The following is a 23,530-nucleotide window of genomic DNA, read 5'->3' as shown; positions in this document are numbered from 1 at the left end:
CACATACAAAACCTCCAGGTGATTTCGTTATGCGTACATTTTGGTTGTCTGGGTGGTTGAGTGACGATGACATTTCATTTGACGGTGACGATTGTCTAGCCTGTTTACAAACGCGTGCTGTCCATACAATGGTCCGAAGTGAAAAGAGGCAGAGTCAACTTCGTGAAATGGTCGAACCAAAGATCATAAAGAGGAGAGAGAATAGGGGAAAGTCATGGATTGCTCTCTCGTGCAAATATCGATTATGGACCAAAGCTCGAGTTCACTATCTGACGTTTGAGCGGTGTCGTGTTATTTACGTAACCATGGAAACCCGTGAACTTGGCACCGCTCAAACGTCAAATTAGTGAACTCGTGCATTGATCCATGGACCGATGCACGAGTTCACTAATTTGACGTTTTAGCGGTGCCGAATTCACTCGTTGCTATGGTCACGTAAATAACACGGCACCGCTCAAACGTCATATAGTGAACTCGTGCATCGGTCCATAGCAGCAATGAACGTTAACAGAGCAAGCGATTATAGCACGAATGAACGCTCAGTCATTTTGGCTATTTCGATTGGGTGACCAGTATATAAGCGGGCTAGTGGCTTCTCCAGTGATGCTACCGTAAATTTCCTCAGCATTGGATCGACCAAAATTTTAAATCAAAATGTCATTAGAATCGTAATCTTATATTCTTTGAAGAGACCCAACGAAATTTTGGCGGAAAAATCTGAAAAGTATTCAAAATCAGTGAAACAATCAGTCAAATCATCGTGCCGCAAGCACATTTTTGTCAATATCTCTGCCATTTTTGAACCGATTTCAATAGTTACAAGCTTTTTTGAGCGCAAATAATGGCACGTACATGATTGATTTGAGATTTCATAGATTTAAGTAAGTTCAGGTGAACCCAAACTTTGGCACGATACACCATACTGAGGGGTGAACCAAAACTTTTGCACGATGACTTGAATGACTGTTTCATTGATTTTTAATACTTTCCAGATTTTTCCGCAAAAAAATCGTGAGCGTCCTGCAAAGAATATGAGATTACGATTCTAATGTGACCTTGCTTTAAAATTTTGGTCGATCCAATGCTGAGGAAATTAGATATGATTTTTCAGTGTGTTTTTTGAAAAATGGCACAACTTTAAGTACAAATTTTGTATACAAAGTTCAAAGAATGTTTTTGGAAAAATACATACGAAGTAAGAATAACTCTTTGCCTTACGAATGCGGCTTAGAGAGTTTCAATTGGACGTGTAATCACAGAGATATGGACTGATCACTTTATCATATTTTTTAGGGGGTGAACCCAAACTTATGCACGGGAGTGTATATTGCTTCGAGAATCTTTCAAGAACGGCTCCATATGTTTCAGCTGTGGTTATTTAAGGAACACTTTCTTCATGGTTTCCATTCGAAATTTGCCTAAGAATTATTCGGGAGAATTTTCTCGGTATTCCTTGATTGATTTCTAGGAGAAGAACTCTCTTTACCATAATATGCACTAAATAATTCTTCATTAATTATATAAAGATTCTTCCAAACTTTTCCATAAATACGTTCGAAAAAATGTCTTGGGATTTCTCGGAAGATTTGTGAAGCTTTCCAACAATCGATTCCTCTAAGGATTCTTCTATGAAACTCTTCAAGAAAAACACCATAACTCTTCCACATATTCCTCCGTGTGTACCGCCAAAATTTGTCACAAAAATTGCAAGTTTAATTATTCAATGATTTTGCCAAGAACTACTTTGTGAATTTTTCAAGAGATTCCTTTAACATTTGAATTAGGATTTTTGCATTATTTTTTTTTTTCAGAATGTCCCCCAAGGATTTGTTAAGGGACTTTTTATGGAAATTTGTTATGGATTTTCCTTCCAATTTTTTGGAGAAATCGCCGGAAGAATTATTGGAGTTATTCCTGAAGAAATTTATGATTAAACAGCTGAATGAACCTAATGAGGAAATTCTGAGCGAATCCCTCGAAGAGCAAATTATTTAAGGAATTACAGGAGATATAACACTTAGATAAATTTTAATTGAAAAATTTAGAATTTTTGATGGAATTTCGTAAGTTATTTTAAAATAACTTTTAGGATACATAATTGAATACAATCCTGCAGGAATTTATGGAGAAAATTTTAGAAGATTTTCTGAAGAAAAGCAGTAACTGGAGCCTGGGGAAATTTATTACAAAGCTCCTGATGAAATGTCTAGAGAAATTCATGTGGAAATCCCTGGAGGAATCCCTGAAGGAACCTTTGAAGAAATCTGAGGAGGAAATTACAAGGAAATTCTTTGAGAAATTTAGCGCAAATTAGATTTTTTTGAGAATTTTGAACGAATTTCTTGGAAAAAGTTTATGATGGTTGCCTGGAAAAATCTCAATTAGAGAACCTGCACCCGCCCCTGCGATAATTTAAGGGAATAATTTCAGGAACCTCTTCAGAAGTTTATGGAGAAATACTTAAAGAAATCGTGGGAGAAGCTGAAGATTTCCCAGCATAATCCTTTTACTGAGGGGCAAAGTATCATTTCGACCACCGAACCACCCACCCCAGTCTAATTTTGGAGCACCTAAACATAGGCAAACAACTAAAATATATCTTTCTTCTATAAAAATTACAAAAGCTGAACACTATCCAGCAGAAATCAGATGTCTAACAAATGAATCTCGTTAAAACTTGGTCCTGCTCATTGGTAAGGATGCGTGTTAGAATAGACTAGACTATAGTAGGTGTGGCCTGCGATACTGTTTTGTATTTTTTTTTTTTTGCGATGTGGCCCATATATTTCGATTCCATGAGACACGGTTTATGAACTCACCTCATGACCACATTCTTTGAGATTTCTGATGATGAATAAGATATTTTGAAAGCGTAATTGATAGAAGTTTTGAACAGCTCTGTGAACGCTTCTTGACAAGCTCCGGAGTTCTGGGAAATTACTGATTAGGTTTCAAAGTGTATCCTAAATTTTGCCAAAGATTTTAGATTTTGAAGAACATTAGAAGTTTCTTCGAGTTTATGCAATTTGTTTGATAGCATTGCTAAAGATGGAGAGATATCTCAACTTCAAAAAATAGTTCAATGTCTCGAAGAAGAATAGATAGATATTTCTCCAAGATAATGTTAATAAGCTTCTAGATTTTACAAATAATTTACCAAAAAAGGGATATGATTTTTCAGGATAATGAAGACGACCATGGGTAGTTTTTTCATTAAAGATATCATGGATTGTTCTCTAAAAAAATGAGCCATCCTCGAACTGAAAATCCGCTTTGATATGTTGAGGATGTTTCCCAAACTTCGTTCCCAATTTGTTTATGAATTTGGCGCTTTTGCTTGGGGGAACCTCCGAAAAAAATTCTGAAGAAAAGCCCGAACGATTATCTTGGAAGCCGAAACCTAGAGCAATTCTCTGCAGGAATTTCTGGAGAATTCCGTGGTCGAGTCTCTGGATTAGTTCCTGGAAGAATCCCTGGTTGAAATCTTGAAATAATTCTCTTTTATCATTAATATTACAAATTAAATTCACAATTCTTGTTTGCGGTTTGCTGACTGAAATAACGGTTACTAACCAACATAAATACCGTGATTCAAAAGCCAAAAATAGAATCCTCCCTCGGAATGAAAGTGAATGATTGATAGGCAAACAGTCGAAACTTTTTAAGAGCTCTCAAGCGAGCAATCGCCAACTCGTAAACAAAAATATCCTTTTTGACGGCACCAAAGCATCCCCTTCGGAATCCACTTTACCCTGGCAAAGAATCGAAACTTTTGGAAGCATGGTTCTTTCGGTCCAAGTGCGACTGACACCCACCTCTCGTCCAAAAGCCATCAGTTTCGAAATGTTCATCCATCATGCCTTTAACCTTTATCGCCTCGCTGCCCGTTCATCAGGCAGGGAATTGGAAAAGCGTTTGGCAGCACCCATCAACAAGTTCGCAAATTTTCACCGCAAGTGGACAACCCTTCGGGGAAAAGTTTTTCTCTCCCGATTGACACAGTGGTTCAGTAAGCAGATTAAATTAAAAATTCATAAAAAGCGATCTTGCTAGCAAATGTTTTGGTGTTTCTTCCGAATGAAGCAGACCTAGAATTCCACGGATATCTTACTTTATGGTCAGATTACATTCAACTTGATAGAATATAGTTTTAAGTTCTTCAAACATCTTTCCATGTAAATTTGTTTTCTGGACCACTGTGCATTAGCAGAGAAGATTGACCCGAACAGGGAGGAATCTTTGACATTCCATCGAACACGCGCCGCAAAAAGTGGGAAGCAGGGAATTTCGGACTTGTGAAATGGCAGACTCGCGGGTTGATTAAATTTTCACTCAAATCATTTTCGTATATTTTTCGATAATAATGGATACAGAGAGATGTTGCAGAGACTGTTCGACCACATCCTTGCCGATTGGAATCAACTGATCGCAACGGGATTTGGCGAACTCCTCTCGAGTGTATCGATGGACGTGCTCGTTTTTTGGGAGAAACACATCCATCTCGGGGGGTCAATATTAATATCTTCTTCGAGTCGTTTCTGTATACATTGTTTTTAATAATTCGGTTGAAGAATGGAACTGACTATTCGTGTATAATAATAACTGTATGCTGTTTGATTGACTATCCTTTCCTTTCCTACTCAGTGGGATGCAAGCGAAGTCTGTGAATATGATTTTTGGTACAACTGATGCATTCGATTCTCGTTCGATGATGCACGTGCTCATCATAGCCTTAAGAATAACAATGAGTTTATGGGGAGTGAAGGGATATTGGAGTTCTGTTCGGTTGCCGGAGATGTTATCTTACAAGCTACTATACGATTCTTTGGCATGGAGCGCTCGTTTCCAAATATAGACTTTAAGTATAGCTTAAATTACTTTACAGTATTGGCTATGCTGTTCGCACAACCGCTTCACGTTCAGTGTGAGATTTATATACCTAGCTAGGGAGCAGGTGAATGCAAATACACTGATTGGGGAAAAATAATAAAACATCTTCTTTGTCGATTGTCTGAGGAGTTTTCTGATTCAGTTTTTGGCTTCAATTACTCGCTTTGTTCTGTTTATTTTACACTTGGGTTGCTCGTTTTTTGGATGAGTTCTGATTCGGTATCAGCTTGTTTGGTTGGATCTCGTTCAAATATTCAAATTACGTTATTGGAATTAAATCTGAGCTTCAGTCGATATTGTAGGAAACTATACTGAAGTATCATTTGATGCACAAAATTATCATTTCACTTAACACATAAGAGATATCATTCGATAATTGTGAATCTCATTCGACATTCTCTATGACATTACAGGCTTCGAAATTAAACTGTGAATTTTGGACAGTTTTTTGTTATTTTTTCAAACTATCTAAACGAGATTGTTACTCAAACATCTCATACCTAGGAGGGAATAATCGCACATTGTATGTAAATATTGCTGCGGAAATTTTTTCTCGACTTGTGAAAACTATCACTCTTTGATTGATCGCTATTATTAAGAAGCAGCACAAGAAAAAAATATGAGAAACATCAAATAAAATCGATTTAATAACATTAATAACTGTGACTAGTGGACGAAACAAAACATATTCGCAAACTCTGTTGCCTTCGGTGCCGTTCGAATTCACTATAACTCTATATCTCGTGCAGATGGCTCGTTGTTCGCACTTAAATGTAGATGAAGTTCCCCACCCCCTTCATGGGATCGGTATTAACGGCTTCCTTCACCACGGTGCTTCTCGTCACGTTACCGGTCATGCTGGCACTGCTCGTTCGGTTGTCGATCCTTTCGATGTCCACCAGTTTCTTGTCGATTCCGAGCGACGAAAACGAATTACAGACGGTTCGAATTTCTCGGATGTTGTAGACCGGATTGTAGGAAGGTACACTTGGGGCGATCAGGAGGGAGGATGGTAGGAGCGAAGCTTTTGAAGGTCGAGGCGGAGCCTGTTGACATCGATCTACGTTGCGGGCTTTGACAGCGGGGCCGTCAACTACGTCTACCGATCTCCGTTGACACTGGTCACAATCCTGATCAACGCTTCCACTTCCGCCAGACTTGCACTGAAGACAACAACTTCGCTCATCGTTGTTGTTGTCTTCGCTAGCTCGACTGCTGGAACTACTGGAGCTGCTCGAACTCGAGCAGGACGAAGATGATGAGGAGCAGGATGAGGACGAAGAAGACGAAGACAAACACGATTCCCGCAGTGCCAAGCTCTTCGCCTCCTTCAAGTTGTTCAGCGAGGAAACTCCGTCCACAATGTCCGAAATGAGCGTATTGGTCGGGGTGGTTACGGCGCTAAGCGGGAAGGTAGTCGAATGTAGTGAAAGCCTGTGGTGTGTCAACGAGCCGGGTCCGATGATGAAGTGTTTGGCTTCGGAAATCGGCGCCAACATTTGGCGTCTTCGCGGATAGTTCGGGTTTCGGCGCACCAGAAAGTGCATGATTTCGTTCTTTTGCTGGCGTTGGAGCTGAGTTTTGAGCGGAAGGTCGTCCGGGTGGAGCTTTCGTTGGTATTCCTGGCCGGGGCAAACTTCGTACAGGCTGAACTGTTCGACCGGTTCAATGGAGTTGTAGCAGGACAGGAGAAGGGAAAGTAGCTCATCGGAGGTGGTTTCTTCTGAAATGAGCAGCGATTTGTACTGGGAGTTGGGCTGCAGAGCCGAGGTGTGCACTCGGATCAGACCGCCAGGTTTTTGCTGGAGACAAAATCTGGAAGGGAGACAATGAGGGGAAAATGGATTAACATAACGATTGCATAAAATTTGCAATTTAGCATTTACTACATTGGCCAAGTTTAGAATGATTTTTTTTTGTTTTCACTTTAAAATTGCACAGAGATCCAAATCTGTCTTTAGTATATGAAGTATTCGCAATATTTCATCGGAATTTCACACCAAATTCAAATCATTCGCCAAATTTTTATGTTTGCTCAAAGTAATTTGATTTGGACTCATTTATATATTTCTATTAAAATTTTTAATCAAATTCCTGTAGAAACTTCTGAATAAACTTCTAAATTAGATTTTTGTGGAGACTTCTAAGTAGTTTCGAGTGAAATATAAAAAAAATCTTGAAAATATCCGAATGAATTCCTGACGTAACCCGCCCTAGGGAAACTTCTGAAGGGACCCTAGTAGGAATTCCCAGGAGTATTCTCTCAAGGAACTTCTTATGGAATCCCTGGAAAAACTTGTGATGTAGTCCCTAGGAGAACTTCTGATGTAATCTCAGTAGGAACTCATAATTGAATCTCTACAGGAACTTCCGATGTAATCCCCAGAAGAACTCCTGATGTAATCTCTAGAAGAACTTCTGATGCATTTCCTTGAGGAGCTACTGATATAATCTTTGAGGAATTCCAGTTGGAATCTCTTGAAGAACTCCTAATGGAATCCCTATAGGAACTTCTGATAAAATCCTTGGATGAATTCCTGATAAAATTCTAGATAGAACTCCTGATAGAATCCTTAGAAGAAATCCTTATGATATCCCTAGAATAAATCCTGATGGAATTCCTCGAGCAACTGCTGATATAATCTCTGGATGAAATCCTGATCGAATATCTGGAGGAAATTCAGATGGAATCACTGAAGAAACTCTTGATGGAATCCCTCGAGGAGCTCCTGATAGAAACTCCAGAACTCCCTAAACCCTAAAGGTACTCCTAAAACATCTCTATAGAAACTCCTGATGAAATCTCCTGATGGAATCCTTGGAGCAATTCCTAAAAGGTTAACCTGAAGGAACTGCTGATGGTATCATTGGAGGAACTCCCTATAATATCCTTAGAAGAACTTCTGATGGAATCCCTATAGGAACTATTTCGATGCGACCGGTTAGTGTTTATAATGATCCCTCTTTTTTGGATTTTTTGGTCTTGACTGAATGAAAGGCTTCAACGACAAGTCAAGTCGTTGGAAGTAATATAATAATTCCGCTTTAATTTAGTCTAGCCCGGAAAATCCAAAAAAGAGGGATCCCTATAGGAATTACTGATGAAATCCCTGGAAGAATTTCTGATAAGATTCCTGGGGGATCTCCTGATAGAAACCCTAGAGCCCTCCTTATGATATCCCTAGAAAAAAAAACCCTGATGGAATTCCACGAGGAACTTCTGAGATAATTTCTGAAGTAACTCCTATTATAATCGCTGGGGAAATTCAAGGTGGAATCTCTGAAGGAACACTTGGTGGAATCTCTAGAGGAACTCTTTATAGAATACCTGGAGAAATTCCAGGTGAAATCTCTGAAAGAACTCCTGATGGAATCCCTGTAGAAACTTCCGATGGAATTGCTAGAGGCACTCCTGATGAAAACCCCAGAAGAGTTCCAGATGAAATCCATAAAGCAGTTTCTGATAATATCCCTAGAACTTCTAATCAAATCCCCAGAAGAACTCTTGAAAGAATCCCTAAAGAAACTTCCGATAGAATCCCTGAAGAAACTCCGGATGAAATCCTTCGTGTAATTCATGATTTAATCCTTAGAAGCCCTTCTGATGGAATTCCTGAATGAACTCGTGTTCAAATCCTTAGAATAACTTCGTAACCCTAAAGGAAATACTGATAAACTCCTGGAGGAAATCGTTAATGAAGTTCCTGGTGAAATACTTGCAATATATTCTGATGAATACTCCATCAGTGTTATTTTCCGTTACTGAATTATAACATAAATTGTAATTTTCATGTAAATAAAAGCGCTCTCAGATTTTTTTTTAATAACAAATTGTGTTATAATTATTTTTTGAATTGAAACAAAATTAAAGCCGCCTTTGTTATAATAACTGATTTTGTTTTAATTATGTTATAATTTCTTCCATCAACTCAAAGTGCTTCTAACAAAAATGAAACAAAAACTGTTATTTGTAACAAATCTTGATATAATTGTGATACAATTTTGCTGTAATCCACTGATCGGGTAACTTTTGAAATTCTCCTGATGGAAGAACTTTTAAAGGAATCCCTAGAGAAACTCCTGATGGAATCCCGTATGGAATTGTTGGTGAACTTTCGGAAGTAATTTCTAAAGGAATCCTTACAGAAATTTCTAATTAAATTACACTTTATTAAATTTCTGGAGCAACAACTGGTGGAATCATTAAGGAATTACCGATGAAATCTATGAAGGGATTTTGGTAGAATCCCTAATAAATTCCTGTAGCATAACCTGATGGAATTATTGTACGAATTCCTGGTACAATCCCTGGAGAAACTCGGTTTTGAGTTTTTGATGAAATCACAGGTAGAACTGCTGCTAAATAAATAGGTTAAATATTGTGGGGAAACTTCAGTGGAATTTATAGAAACAACTCAAGGGCGTACATTTGTTAGATGATCTTGGCGCCAACGATGCGTTAGTTTACGCATTTTGATCGTCGAAGCTTCAATTTCACTTGCTGACATCCCTACAGACAGTACGATCAGTTCGTCAAATATTTTTTTTTAATTCCGCCCACCGGTGGTTTGAGCTAAATTAAACTCGTTTGATTTTGGCTGACTGATTCGCCAATCGTCAAATCGGTTTCACAAACTGTCAAATTGGTTCGTCAAGCACTATCACATTCAGTCAAACATAGCACCAACATGAGCATCAACCTTAGAGCGGAGTCAATGTTGGTCAAATAGTCTGAGTTCTCTGTGGGCTACATAATGCAGCCCACAGACGTTCAGACGGTTTGACCAACATTGACTCCGCTTAAAGGTTGATGCTCATGATGGTGCCATGTTTGACCGCGTGTGATGCTACTTGACGAACCAGTTTGACAGGTTCTGAAACCGATTTCCACCTGAACTCCTTCAGGGGTTACATCAGAAGTTCTTCTCGGGGAGACATCAGGAATTCTTCTGGGGATTTCATCAGGAGTTTTCTTAGGGATATCATGATCAGTTCTTTCAGGGATTTCATAAGATTTTTTTTTTTTTTCAGATATTCCACCTAGAATTGCTCCAGGGCTTCTATCGAAAGATTCTGTACGGATTCTATCAGGAGTTCCCATGATACTTTCAAAAGGAGTTATTTTTGGGATTTCAGCAGGTGCTCCCAAGGGATTTCATCAGAAGTTCCTAGAGGGTTCAATTAGGAATTCCAACAGGGATAACAACAGAAGTTCTTGTTAGGATTTCAACTGGAGTTCCCAAGGGATTCTATCGGGAGTTCCTTCAGAGATTTCACCTGAAATTTCTACAGAGGTTCTTTCAGAAGTTTCTCTAGGAATTTCACCAAGGGTTCCTTCGAAGATTGCACCTGGAATTTATCTAGAGATTATGTCAGGGGTTCTTCAAGTAATTCCATCAGGATTTCTTCTTGGGATTTATAAGGAGCACCGCCAGGCATATTATCAGGAGTTCCTATAGAGACTCCGTCAGGATTTCTTCCAGGAATTTCATTAGAAGATTATCTAGGTATCACATCAGAAGATCTTATAGGGATTACAGCAAGAGTTCCTCCATGGATTCCATCAGAAGTTTTTTTTAAGAATTTGATTAGGAGTTCTTCCAAAGTTCCCATTAGAAGTTCCTTCAGAGATTTCTACAGGAATTCTTTCAAGAGTTTCTCTAATGATTCCATCTGGAATTCCTCCAGGAATAACATTGAAAGTTTTTCCAAGGATTGCATCAGAAGTTTCTCTATGGTTTTTATCATGAGTTCTTCAATAGACTTCATTGGAGTTTCTGCAGGGCTTCCATCAGAAGTTCTTTCAAGGATTTCATTAGAGAACTCCAAAGACTGCATTTTTAATGCAGCAAATTTTAATGCGATTCCATCATGAACAACTTCTGGGATTCTATCAGAAGGAGTTCTCTTAAAAGGTTCCTGCAGAAATCCCTCTAAGATTGTTCTGGGTTTCATCAGCCTATTCATTACGGATTCTTGTCGGAATTTAATAAAGGAATTCTACCAGAATTGTCTTCCAGGGGTTCCTCTGGGAAATTCTTCAAGAGATTCATCCAGGAACTCTTCAAGGTAGTTTTCCCTAAAGGGATTTTTCGCGATATTAGTCAAGGAATGCCTCCCGGATTTCCTGAAGGAATTGATCCTTAAGGAGTTCCTCCCGAGGGTTATCAGGAATTCCTTTCAAGGATTTTGTCAGAAACTTCTTATAACGATTTCATCAGCGGAATTACTCAAGAGATTATTTACGTAATATCTCAAAGGATTCCTAGTGGTATTCATCAAGGGATTCTTTCCGGAATTCCTTAGGAATCCTTAGGAAATCCATGAAGGATTTCCCTGGTTTTTTCAAGGAATTTGCAGAAGAACTTCAGGGAATTTTGGGAATTAAGTGATATTTACTCAGAGAATAAAAAAACATTTCTCTGAATGTCTTCAGGTTGGATCCCTAAAGTGGGCCTGGAAGAATAACTGGAGAAATTCTAATCCATGGTGAAATTCTTTAATATATTTCTGGAACAACTTTCAAAGCATTCCCTGAAGGAGTTCGAAAGGATTATCAAAGGCAATTACTTGCGGATTCCCTGGTACAAATCCTTCAAGAAATACTGGAAGGAATTGATGGATAAATTAATTGAGAAATCCTCGGAGAAATTGCTGGTAGATTCTTGAAGTAATTCTTCCAGGAAGAATGCTTTGTACGATCCCTTCAGAGATACAGGGAGGAATTTCTGTTTGAATCTGTGAATAAATTCCTAGAGAAATTATTGACAAAATTCCTGGTATAATCCCAGGAAGAATTTTTGGTGGAATCCTTAGTATAACCCATGGATTCCTGGAAAAACTTCCAAGTAGATTAACTAGAGGAAACCACTTAAAAAGTCTGAATAGAATGTTTGAAAAAAATCCCATAGCTATTCCCATATCGATGACTGCTAAGAATATTCCCCGACAGAAACCCCTCATAATTTTAGAGTCCCCGACAGAGAACCCCTTCCAAGGGGTTCCTAGAAATACTCTTGAAACACTCTTTTGTATTCATTGGAGACTAGAGCTACGCAAATTTTAGAATTTTGGCTCTCCTATGCTTAAAAGATTTTAATGATAGTAAATAGCATTCTCCCAAAATGAACTAAATGCATTTGGTTTATATTAACCTTTCTGAACATGTATTGCATTCGTATTTCATCAAGAGATAATTGATCACGGTTTAAAATTTGAAGATCTGCATTTCAGGTAAGTTTTTGGGTGACCTAGAGTGTTTTTCATCAATTCTGTTTGGGGGCTGTCGTGGCTCATAACGTGATCATTTTTTTTTTATTTCCGAACTCCCTTTTTTGCCCATTCAAAAATGTTGAGTTTTGTGTGGACCGTGGCATTTAGGCAAAACGAAACCCACCAAAGAGTTTGGTTAGCAAAATTCATAGAATAAGTTAAAATATGAGTGCAGATAGAGAGAGAACTTCACACAACGAGATTCTAGTGTAAATATACTAAATTTCAAAATCATTTGGCAAAAATATAGCTGTTGAGACGCAGTTCGGCATCCACCAAGAAAGAACGTGATTCTAAAAATTGCCTACAAATATAGCTAATCAATCCTCACCTGGAGTCCCCCTTCGGGTGGCAAGCCTGTAGCAGGGCCGGCCTTGCTTCGTCGTCCAACTCCAGCAGCGATTTGACGCCCGGCCTCCGCACGGTCACCTCCATCGTCAGATAAAACAGCCGCGGATCGCGATGTCGCATTTTACATCTGAAATGGAGAATTGAGAGTGAAGAAGAGCACAAATTTAACCAACCATTTCGCTTCATCATGACAGAGCTCTGTCATATCACATGTACAGTATTTGGCAGGAAATTTGCAACTTTTTCGATTTTCTATACAAAATGGTAAATTTTTGAGAATTAGATCTTAGTTCTTCGAACATAGCATGAAGTTCAACGATTATTTTGAAGTGATTTTTTTCACTACTTAACAATGATTTTTTTTTGAAGAATATGTACAAATAACTCAATTAAAATAAGTGAAAGAATAACTTCATTCTGTATCGAAAATCAAAAAAGTTACAAATTCTTGTCCTAAACTTTACATTAGATGGGGGGAACGCCAGAACGTTTCGGTTCAAGTGGAGATTCGAGATTAAGATTGAATTACTCCGCTACGACGGCCCCTTACCTTCGGAGCAGCTGCTGAACGACGCTCTTGCTGGTGGCGTCGTACGAAATGCCGAGCGTTTTGTACTCGATGTCCTGGCGCAGGCACGCCGTATAGATTTTGATGGTGGTCTGGAAAGAGGGGAGCAGAGATGTAAAGTAAAAGATTAATTTTCAAGTTATTACACTTTCTGGTTGGATGGCCGGAAGAGAGGGGGGTAGGCAGAGTTATGCCCCCGAGAGCACGTTCGGTAAGTATAATCTAAGAGGGTTTTAATTTTGGGCGCCACATGGGGGCCCGTCGTCAATGGAATAGACATTTACACCTGCTGCTACCGACTGACCGAATTCTTTATTGCTTGGATTTTCGGTAAACTTGAGCTAATCCCCTGTTAGATGAAGTTCGTGGTATGAATTTGAAGTTGTAAGAGCCGAAGGAGAGATATTATGCATATGTTCAAAAGTTTTAAAAGCAGTACTGGTAGCGACTTTGTGTCTTAAAAGTGCCAACCGTTTTGTCTCAAATTCCGAACAGACTTATATTCCGAACACTCGATTTTTGTATAGCGATTTGGTTGATATGTTTCGCTGAAATATGTCATCAATAACAAGGAAATGGTAGTAAATTACAATTCAGTTCTAACGACTTCTAATCTATTTTATACCTCGGGAGTAGTGATGACTCTCTAGTCCGTGACCAGCAGAATTACTTGAGATGAATTTATTTATGAAATTATTCATTTGAATATGATTTATTCGTGCTGTTCGGAATTTGAATCAAGGTGTTCGGCATTTGAATCAAAATGTTGTCCATACTTTTACGTAAAAACAATGCTAAACAGGTTTAAATAAACAATTTTATCAGGAACCCCAACAGCTAACAGTTAGACTTTGTGATGAAATTAAAATCTTCACAAATTTATGCCTATAAGATGCATTTGAAGTCACTGTTGGCCCTAAGTGTTCGGAATATGAGTCAAAACGAAATAGAGACATCATTACTGTTCGTAATACCGCGCACATCGAAAAAATCGTGTAAATTTTCGTCATAGGAAAAAAAGTGACTCAAAATAGAAACTTTTTAGAGATTTGCATCAAAATAGTAACCAATTCTAAGAAGCGATCTGTTACCAGCTCGTCAAGAGGCACTGACACTAATAGTTTCCAATAAAAGATATGGCTTAAAGTAATTTCCATGTCCTCCAAGATCCAATCTTCAATCTCATCATCCATAGCAAAGCGCATCGTCGTAAAACATCTGGCTGGCTGATGAATGTGTCTCGTCTACCAGAATCATCCTTCAAGCAACCATCCCTCGTCGACAAAAAGTAGCAGCAAGCAGGAAGAGTTCCTCCCGCCGCCTTCACAGTTATATTGCAAGCGGATCTTCTCGCAGAACATCTGCCTCGCATCAGCTTACCATTTTCCGCATTGCGAAACGTTGCATGAGTCTTCTTCCTTGGGATTTTTTCCCTTTCTGTACAAACAACAAATGTATATGGGACGAACTTCCTCCCCCGCCATTGGTTCGTCCTATTTGGCCAACCAACCGGATTCGAAACCCAAGGCCAAGAAACCAAACACATTACACCATCGGTCCGGGGTCCGGTCCTTTCGGTTGGTCAGCCCGTGCTAAAAAGGACGAGTAATGATGAAAAATAAATCAACACCACTTCCCGGAATCTCGCATCTCGCTCGCTCGCAACCGACAATCGGACCTTTTCCGGTGTCCTTTTTGTCGCGCGACCGAACGAGACGAAAGGAAGTGCGAGTACAGTGATATCTCCATTTAGGTCGTAGGACGGGGGTACGTGAATGGAAATCTCGCTCGAAACTCAGATTGTTCAAAGTTTTGTAGATTGACAAAAATGAGACTTGTGTGACAAAACTTGTGATTACTTGGAACTAAAAGGCGCGTCAGATATTGAATTGAAACGAGTGACCTGTCAGAGTAATTCGGGAAAGGATAATACTCATACAGGCTAATACTTGAGCTTCAACGATTATTCTAGGTTATTCAATAAATCCTACGAGTACAAATCTTCCAATCTACAAACGAAGCCAGTGGTATCTCAAAGGTTTATGATCATTATTTATGCCAACATAGGCTTATGAAAAGATATTCTTTCATAGGTTCTAAGACCGTTTAAGCATACACATGAGCCCCCTTGACAGTAGCCCTTCAAATCTACAGGAATAACTAGTGATTTTACGAAAAATTACAACAAATTTTCAGTTCGGATTCCGTAAAAAGACTTCGACGGTGGATGCTGTTCGGACGGTAATCGTGTACGCGGAGAAAGCGTCCAAACAGAAGAGGACTGCGCAGTGGTAACGATAGACGTTAAGAACGCGTTCAACAGTGCCAGTTGGGAGGCTATCGCTGCAGCCCATGCGGGTCTCCGAATATTTGTGTAGAGTTTCCGCAAAGCAAATTTCAGAAACTAGGAAAGGATGTCAATTGAGGTAACGGCGGGAGTTCCCCACAGGGATCCATACTTGGTCCAACACTGTGGAATATCATGTACGATGGAGTGCTATCCTTGATACTGCCGAAAGGAGTCGAGATTGTCGGGTTCTTGCAATAACTGGTGAGACTGCGGAGGGGGTGCAGATGCTGACGACGGAATCGCTAGACACCATTGAATCGTGGATGTCTGGTGTCAAGCCGCAGTTGGTTCACCACAAAACGGAGGTTCAAGCAGCAGTTCGAGATCAACGTCGGAGGACATGCAATCTCATCGAAGCGCTCTCTAAAGCACCTCGGAGTAATGGTCGACGACAGGCTAATCTTCAACACTTCAACAGCCACGTAGACTATACCTGCTAAAAGGCAGCGGAAGCAGCTAACTCTGTAGCTAGGATCATACCCAACATTGGTGGACCAAGAAGCCGTACGAGGCATCTTCTGGCGTCCGTATCATCGTCCATACTGAGATATGGAGTCTCGGCTTGGGATGCAGCGTTGACAACCAAACGCAACCGAGAGAAGCTGAGTGTCTGCCGCACTATATCGTCAGAGGCAGTGTGCGTTATCGCCGTAATGATCCCTATCTGCATCACTCTGACTGAGAACATGGCATGCTACCAGCAAAGGGACACTAGGAATGTGAGGAATACCATCAGATTGGATACAATGGCCAAGTAGCATCAGAAGTGGAATAACTCGGAGAAAGAAAGGTCGACCCATAGGCTCATTCCTAACGTGTCGGTGTGGACGACCAGAGAACAAGGATAAGTTAACCTTTTCCTGACCCAGTATTTGTCAGACCATGGATGCTTCCGGAAATATCTGCACAGATTAGGGCACGCAGAGTCTCCACATTGTCCGGGCTGTCCAAATGTCGAGGAGACACCGGAGAATGTTCTATTCGACTGCCCTCGATTCAGCGATAAACGAAGCGGGATGCCGTGATAAACCGTAAGCGTCATGAATCCGGACAACATCGTGCAGAACAGCATGGAAGCACTTGGAATGCGGTGAACAGAGGGATAACGCAGATTGTGCCATCACTGCAAATGAGATGTCGTGAAGACCAGAGAGCTCCGGGCTGCGATCGGAGTAGGCTAGATCCTCCGTCGGGGACTAGATCGAGTAGAGCGAGCGTAGCGTAATATCGTTAATAAGTCGTCGGGGCGCCTCCAAACCGGAAATCGTCCTCCGACAGGAATTGCAGGCCGACCAACGTCGAGTCAGAGTAGGCTTAGTCCACCACCATCTAGCAGGTCTAGCTGAGTAAGTCGCGAAAAAAAAGCGGCAAATGGTCGCCCCGATGAACCGGAAGTTTACCTCCACCGGAATCGAAGCACCGATCTCGGCATCTACTCGACCAGCTTCGTAGTAGGCTAAGTCCACCGTCGGGGACTAGTTGAGTAGACCGCGTTGTTGCACCGGCAAATGGTCGTCGGGGCGCCTGCATTCCTCATCCGGAATCGCAGGACCAAACTCGGCATTCGCTAGAACGCTAGAACGAGTAGCATCAGTCGTCACAATCCAGTTCTAGGTCGTCGGAGCGCCAGTGATCCGGAGGTCATCTCACCAACCGAAATCGCTGGACCGACCTCGGCATCCAACTGATCAACCACGAGAGCTCGAAAAGCAACAGCGGAGAACGAGTCGTCGTAGAGTAGCGAAGTGTTCATGAGCGACCAGTAGAAGTTCAACAGAGCTCTGACGAGAGGCCAGCCCAAGAGTAGAAGGCGTCTTCGCACAGAAAGCTGTGCAAAGCTACGGCGAGATTTGATCAATCGCCAATTGGGCAAAACTAGTAGTCGCAGATATACCGTAGAAATGACATAGTTAGCAGCGTTTTTGACGACATTTAGCTCCAACAGCAAACTAGCAGAAACTGACGAAGTGCATAAGCTGGTTGACCATTTTTGCATGTGTATATCGTGTGACAGGTACTAATATACTCTATGCTCGAGTAAGTCGAGAACATTTCTAATCCAAAAAGATCTTCTACCTGTGGGATTCGAATTCATTCCCCTCAGTCTTGCTGAAAAGCAGCACGTTTACCGCTGCTTCATAGATTCTCCAGTCACATCTTTACTAGAATTTCTCCAGGATTTTCTCTAAGGACTTATCAGGGAACTTTTCCATGAACAATTGAAGAGATTTTCAATTTATTGAAGAACTGATTCAGATAATCTTCCAGTGATTTCTGGAAAATTTCCTCTGGTAGTCCCCTAGAGATTCCTTTAGGAATTATTCCTGAGAATTCCTCTAAGAATCGCTCCATGAATTCAATCAGAAATTTATTCGGAGATTCCGCCAGAAATTCATCTAGGGATTCTACAAGAATTCCAGGCAAATTGCTACATGAATTATTCTAAGAATTCTTCTAAAAATTCCTACAGTGTTCACCCATGAATTCTTCTGAGGATTTTATTAATATAAATAAGAGTTCATCCAGCGTTTCCGCCGCGATTTTTTCAAAAAAATTGCAAGAAAACTTTTTTGAAGAAGTTTTTTGAAAATAATCCTGGAGGAACCACTAGAAATAAATCTAGAGTAATCCCTGGTGAAATTCCTGTATGAACTCCTAGAGAAATTCTTGCGGGAGCCTATGGAGGGATTCCCGAGATAATATATGGAGGAATTCCTGAAGCAATCCCTAGAACATCAAATATACTTTTCGGCTACACAGTCTTTATTTTTTCAACGCACAAAAGCACGAAGAGAAGAACGCGGTGCAGCATTTAGAGAGGCAGAGTTAGCTCTCAAAAATCAAATCAAGAGTGGAGAACGGACATGCTTTGATAGTCTATTCCAGAGTGCCTCGATTCCTTGGGGTGATGCATTCAGAGTGGTAATGGTTAAGACCAAAGATGCCACAGCGCTCCAAGAAAAGTCACCCGAGCTGCAGTGATTGATAATCGATGTACTCTTCTCTCATCACCTCACAAGTCCATGGCCTCCAGTGGTTCATGCGGTTGATGAAGGCGAAGTGGCGAGGGTGACGAACGGGGAGCCGGCAGAAGTCGTGAAATCATTCGCGTCAAATAAGACACCTACATCCGATGGTATCCCGAAAGTTACCTTGAGAGCGTTCACTGCCGCGGATCTGGACATGTTTAGAACCAGAATGCAACGCTGCATAGATCAAGGAATCTTCCCGGATGTATGGAAGCGACAGAAATTGGTGCTACTACCAAAAGCGGGGAAACCATTAGGTGACCCGTCGGCGTATAGATTTATCTGTCTACTGGATACTGGACGGCTAAGTAGTTGGAGAGGTTGATCCTCAACAGGCTAGTACCGTATACGGAAGGCGCGGACAACCAGTTTGGGATTCAGGGAAGGTAAATCTACTCTGGACGCTATTCAGTCAATCGTTCAGGCAGCTGAGGTGGCAATCGAGCATGAAAGGAGCGGCATCCGTTAACTGGTTAGCACTCTGGATGTGAAGAATGCGTTCAACAGCGCAAGCTAGGAAGCGATAGCTTACTGATTTCATCACCTCCGTATATTATTTTCATGGTAGGATACTACTGTATGATGCAGAGGCGGGGTAGAAAAGCGTTCGAATTACCGCGGGAGTACCTCAAGGTTCAATCTTGGGCCCGATTTTATGGAACGAGTAGTACGATTACGTAATGAGGCTGCCCCTTCCGATGGGTGTCCGAAGATTGTTGGCTTCGCCGACGACATAACCCTAGCGGTCTATGACGAATCGATGTGGGAATTAGAATTGACGGCAGCGCACTATATCCATAGTTGAGGAATGGATGGAGTCTAGGGAACTAGAACTGGCCCGTCACAAGACTGAGGTGGTGGTGGTCAACAACCGCAAGTCTGAGCAACGGGCGCTTACCTCGGTAGGTGATTGTATCATAGAGTCCAAGCGATTCCTTGGGCATATTGAGGTAATGATCGATGACAGCTCAGCTTCGCTAGCCACGTTGAATATGCCAGTAAAAGGGCATCTACGGCTATAGCGGCGCTTTTGAGGACGATGTCTAACAGCTCTGCTGCAATTGGCGACAAACGCAAGCTCCTGGCAGGCGTAGCACTATCCATACTGGAGTATGGAGGACCAATCTGGTCAAAAGCGCTTAGAACGAACATAAATCTAAAATGTGTGCTAAACGAATGCCGTGTAGCCTCAAATGTACATCAATACTGTTTACGTAATACATCATTGATGGATTTTACGTAAATAGAAATTACTTAAATGGGGGATTCAGTGTACCCAACTCGAATGGGACGAACTTCGTGGAATTGGCACGTTGTTTGTTCACGGTAAACAACGCTATCTATCCCGGGTGTTGATTGAGGACTGGGTCATCCTTCCGTCTTCGGTCGGGGTAGTAAGCCAGAGGTCTACGACCCTTCGTCCCTTTATGGTTGCGAAAGTCATCCGTCCGAATGCGCAGCAATTGATTGCGTTCATTGAATCCCATCAATCGATTGTGGACTAACAGCTTTGGGTTCGGAGGGTACGAATTGGGGGAACCAACCAGCAGCGTCGAGACACATTAAAATCGGATCACACTCTCAAACACCCCGCTGTTGTTGACCAGTGCCATCGGAGTGGGAAGCAAGCGAGCAGCTTTTGTGGTTTTCGCTGTTGGTCATTCGCCGCAAGCCGGCACGCGGTTTCCGAGCAGAACAATGCGCGCCGAAGCAGCTGTTGTGTGCTCTCGCTGCGGCTTGTGGGAGGCGATTCTTTGTCCGTTCTGCCGAGTGGCGGCGGCGGATGAGTGAGTGAGGGCCATATGCAAATGTTGTTTTCCTTCGGACTGGTTGGAAAGTATAGAATATCTTCGTGCTCTTTCGAGGCGCGTCTCCATACCCAGGCTGGATGGTGCAAGTGTTGAGTTTTTGAGTTTATGCCGCGGCGGCGGCGTTTACAGCAGCGGCAACCAACCGGAAGGATTGAGTTTCACTATACTGTGCCTGCCTTCGTTCAATAGAAGGTTTCATGGCTGTCTTCGCAGTAGGTCGGTCGGCCTCGGTGGCTAGGCGCAGATGTGTGCAGTGTTTCGAAGCCGTTTCAGACGCAAACATTCTGGTGAAAACAATGATAGTGAAAAACCTATAAAGAACGGTATTTCCCAGGTTTTGAAACGAAAACTTAAGGCAATTTAAAGTCACATAGTCTCAAGGAATCCGTTAAGGTTTCTGAATACTTTGGACGCAAATAATTATTCTAACCAAATCTCAAATTCCATTCGCAGAAAATAATTCCGCATAATTCAATCACATTATCGAAACAAATCAACGTGACCCGATGGGAAACAAACCATCCTCAAACCCGATCCACTAATCCACGAAATCCCAAAGCGCATTCCGCTGGCAGTGTTTTAATTATTATTCCCATCTCGTGGAACATTGAAGCAGCTTCCGTCATCTGTCGACATTAGTTTATTGAATTAAAACAGTTGGTTGACATCATGATCTCAGCGCACACCCCTTCAAGCTCATCTCCCGTAAGCCATTCGACCGGGAGCTAGCAGTGTTGCCATCAGCGCCGAAGCACGTTTGCCAAAAACCAACGTCCGGCTCATGAATATGCATCAGATTAGTTCGGGCATCGCCTCTGGTGGCTTGTTTTTCCCCCCGGGAGGAAGGACGGGTACTAATGGCACGGGGCTCGCTAGGTCACCAGCGTCATCGCCATTCCTCACGATGATCTGTGCCATTGTTTTTTCACGGTGGACAGGCACCACCAGATAATTTGGACACGCTTTAATGGTCAGCACGGATTCGGGCATGGCACACGCTAACCGGGAGGGAGGAAAGGGGTAGAGGTAAATGGCTCTGTTCAGTGTCCATTATTCGGTCGCCTAGCAAATCATCCACCGAAAACATCGCAATGACATTTTGAATGGCACGCGAAGCCAAGCTTTGACAATGGCACGGTCCAAACCAAAACCCATACTTACAGCTCCACCGCCGCCACCGGCGACGGAATCAGAATCGGAACACGTGCGCTTAGTCCTCTGCCACATGGGTTCTTAAACTTTTCGGATGTGCGACCCACCGAGCCGTCCGGCTTATTTCTCGCAACGGTCAGAAATGATTTTCACAGGCTTTAAAATGTTTCAAGTAATTTGATGGGAGGGCATTTTTTTTTTCAACATAGACGCTTACTATAAAAAAAGTTACACTGCGGAGCACGTTTTTGACTCAATACCGCTATTGCTGTTTTCATAAATATCATAGCACATCTAGTTTTTGAGATATTGGCTGTAGTGAAAATGCAAAATATGACTATTTCAGCCAACTTGCATGCAAGTTTACCAGCTTGTATGATAAATCATTTATTTTATTTGCCTCTGAAATCAAACTTCATTATCACTAAAGTTCATAATACTTTCGATGGTCGAAAGACATTTTTTGGTGATTCAGAAAAGTATTGTATTAAGCCATATAAGAGAAACGAAAAGTTTTGTACGGAGATTGCAAGCATAACGAAAAAATCAATTGATTGTCATTTTTTTGTTGCAGTTTGATTTAAATTATATCTAAATCAATTGTTTAAAGAATGTACAGAATCAAATTGCACCACTTTGAAATGGCTGTATGTTTTTACCCGTTGGGTATTTTCTACTGAAATTTTGGGTGTAATTTGTTTACGCTGTGTAAGTTTCACTAGCAGATGTGTAATTGCAGTGAAGATGAAGTCAGAAGAACAGCAGCAGCGCAAAGAAATGTTGCGCCCGTACCTCGGAAATCCGGATCTATCTAATCGTGCCATTTGCAGAAAGCTGGGAATGGTACATTCTACGGTGTCTCGTGTTTTGAATCGGTACCACGAACCATTGATCGAAAAGAAAAAAGTTTCAAAAAATAGATCCCGTATAGTGTTAAGCATCACAAACGGGTAGTTCAAGCTTTTAAGAGGTATCCCAACAGTTCAGTTTGAGATGTGGCGAAGAAACTGAATCTATGCAAAACTTTCGTACAATATGCGGAAAACGTAAAGCACTTCATACGTACAAATGTCGATAAATCCAGATTAAAATCTATCATTGCAGTAGAGACAGCAAGTGCAATGCAATAATAGATTTTCTTGAACAATGCCTCAAAATTGAGCAAAAAAAACTGGTTTTGAAAATTTGTAAAACGATGATGGTTATTTCCCTCACTCCGATTTGAAAACGGTATTCGGCAAAATTGCAGCTGATGAATGTATCTTACATTACCAACGAAGCTCCAATCTCCAAGAGCACATGGGCAAACACTATGACCGATTGAACGATTATCTTACTTTTCCCATAGTAATTCCCATATAAACTTTGAAAGGCTTGTGCAGTCTCAGTTTTCATCCGAATGAGCTCATTTTTTTTTTATTTGTTTATGATTATGTCCCACATCACTACCCGTCAGTGATTCTTGTAAATTTCAATTTTCACTACGGAATTCATTTTTTGTCTAATCCAGTAAAAAAATCCTTCAGGAACTCTTCCAAAGAACTCAAGCGGAATATCCCTTTGTAAATCGCCCACGATTTTTTCAGCTATCGAGGATTGATTCCGTACTATTTCAGGGCACTATGTTAGAATTATATTATCAGTTTTCACTGAGTTCTTCCTGAGATTTACACGAAAAAACCATTCACGGGATTAGTAGCTATTATTCAACCGATTTTTTCCTGGAGCTTCTTAAAATTTCCTGATCTTTCCAGAAAGTTTTTTGAAGAATACACAAAAATTGATAAACGAATCTCTGGCTATTTCTCCATGAAGAAGCTCTATGTACTTATTACACATGAATTCTAATTGTTAGTTTAAAATATCATCCAGTTGCTCATTAAAGATTAAATAATTACCAAAATCGTATTCAAGATCACCCAGCAAGGAATCCTTCCATATTGTTTTCAGAGAACGCACAATTTTTCGATTTTTTTTCCTAAAGCTTCTTTTCAGATTCCTTCAACAAATTTTCCAACAAAAAAATTCAGAAATTCTTGAAGGATTGCTCGAGAGATCCATAGCAAAATTATTCATGACTTCCAGCAAAAAAAAAGATTCCTCCAGG

General features: G+C 41.0%; 1 protein-coding gene across 1 annotated transcript in view; it reads right to left on the bottom strand.

Moving 5' to 3' along the window:
• Window positions 1–4,320: 4,320 nt before the first annotated feature.
• Window positions 4,321–23,530, bottom strand: part of LOC5572466 — a 121,147-nt gene continuing 101,937 nt past the window's right edge. Inside the window, exons 3-5 of the mRNA XM_001660362.2 lie at window positions 13,064–13,173; window positions 12,494–12,640; window positions 4,321–6,705 (exon numbers count right to left, since the gene is read on the bottom strand). Coding sequence (XP_001660412.2) covers window positions 5,658–6,705; window positions 12,494–12,640; window positions 13,064–13,173 — 1,305 coding nt within the window. The 3' untranslated portion in view covers window positions 4,321–5,657. The remainder of the gene's footprint in view (window positions 6,706–12,493; window positions 12,641–13,063; window positions 13,174–23,530) is intronic.

This window comes from Aedes aegypti, chromosome 2, assembly GCF_002204515.2.
Source record: "Aedes aegypti strain LVP_AGWG chromosome 2, AaegL5.0 Primary Assembly, whole genome shotgun sequence".
NCBI classification, from domain to species: Eukaryota; Metazoa; Arthropoda; class Insecta; order Diptera; family Culicidae; genus Aedes; species Aedes aegypti.
This window is presented reverse-complemented; position numbering and strand designations above follow the sequence as displayed.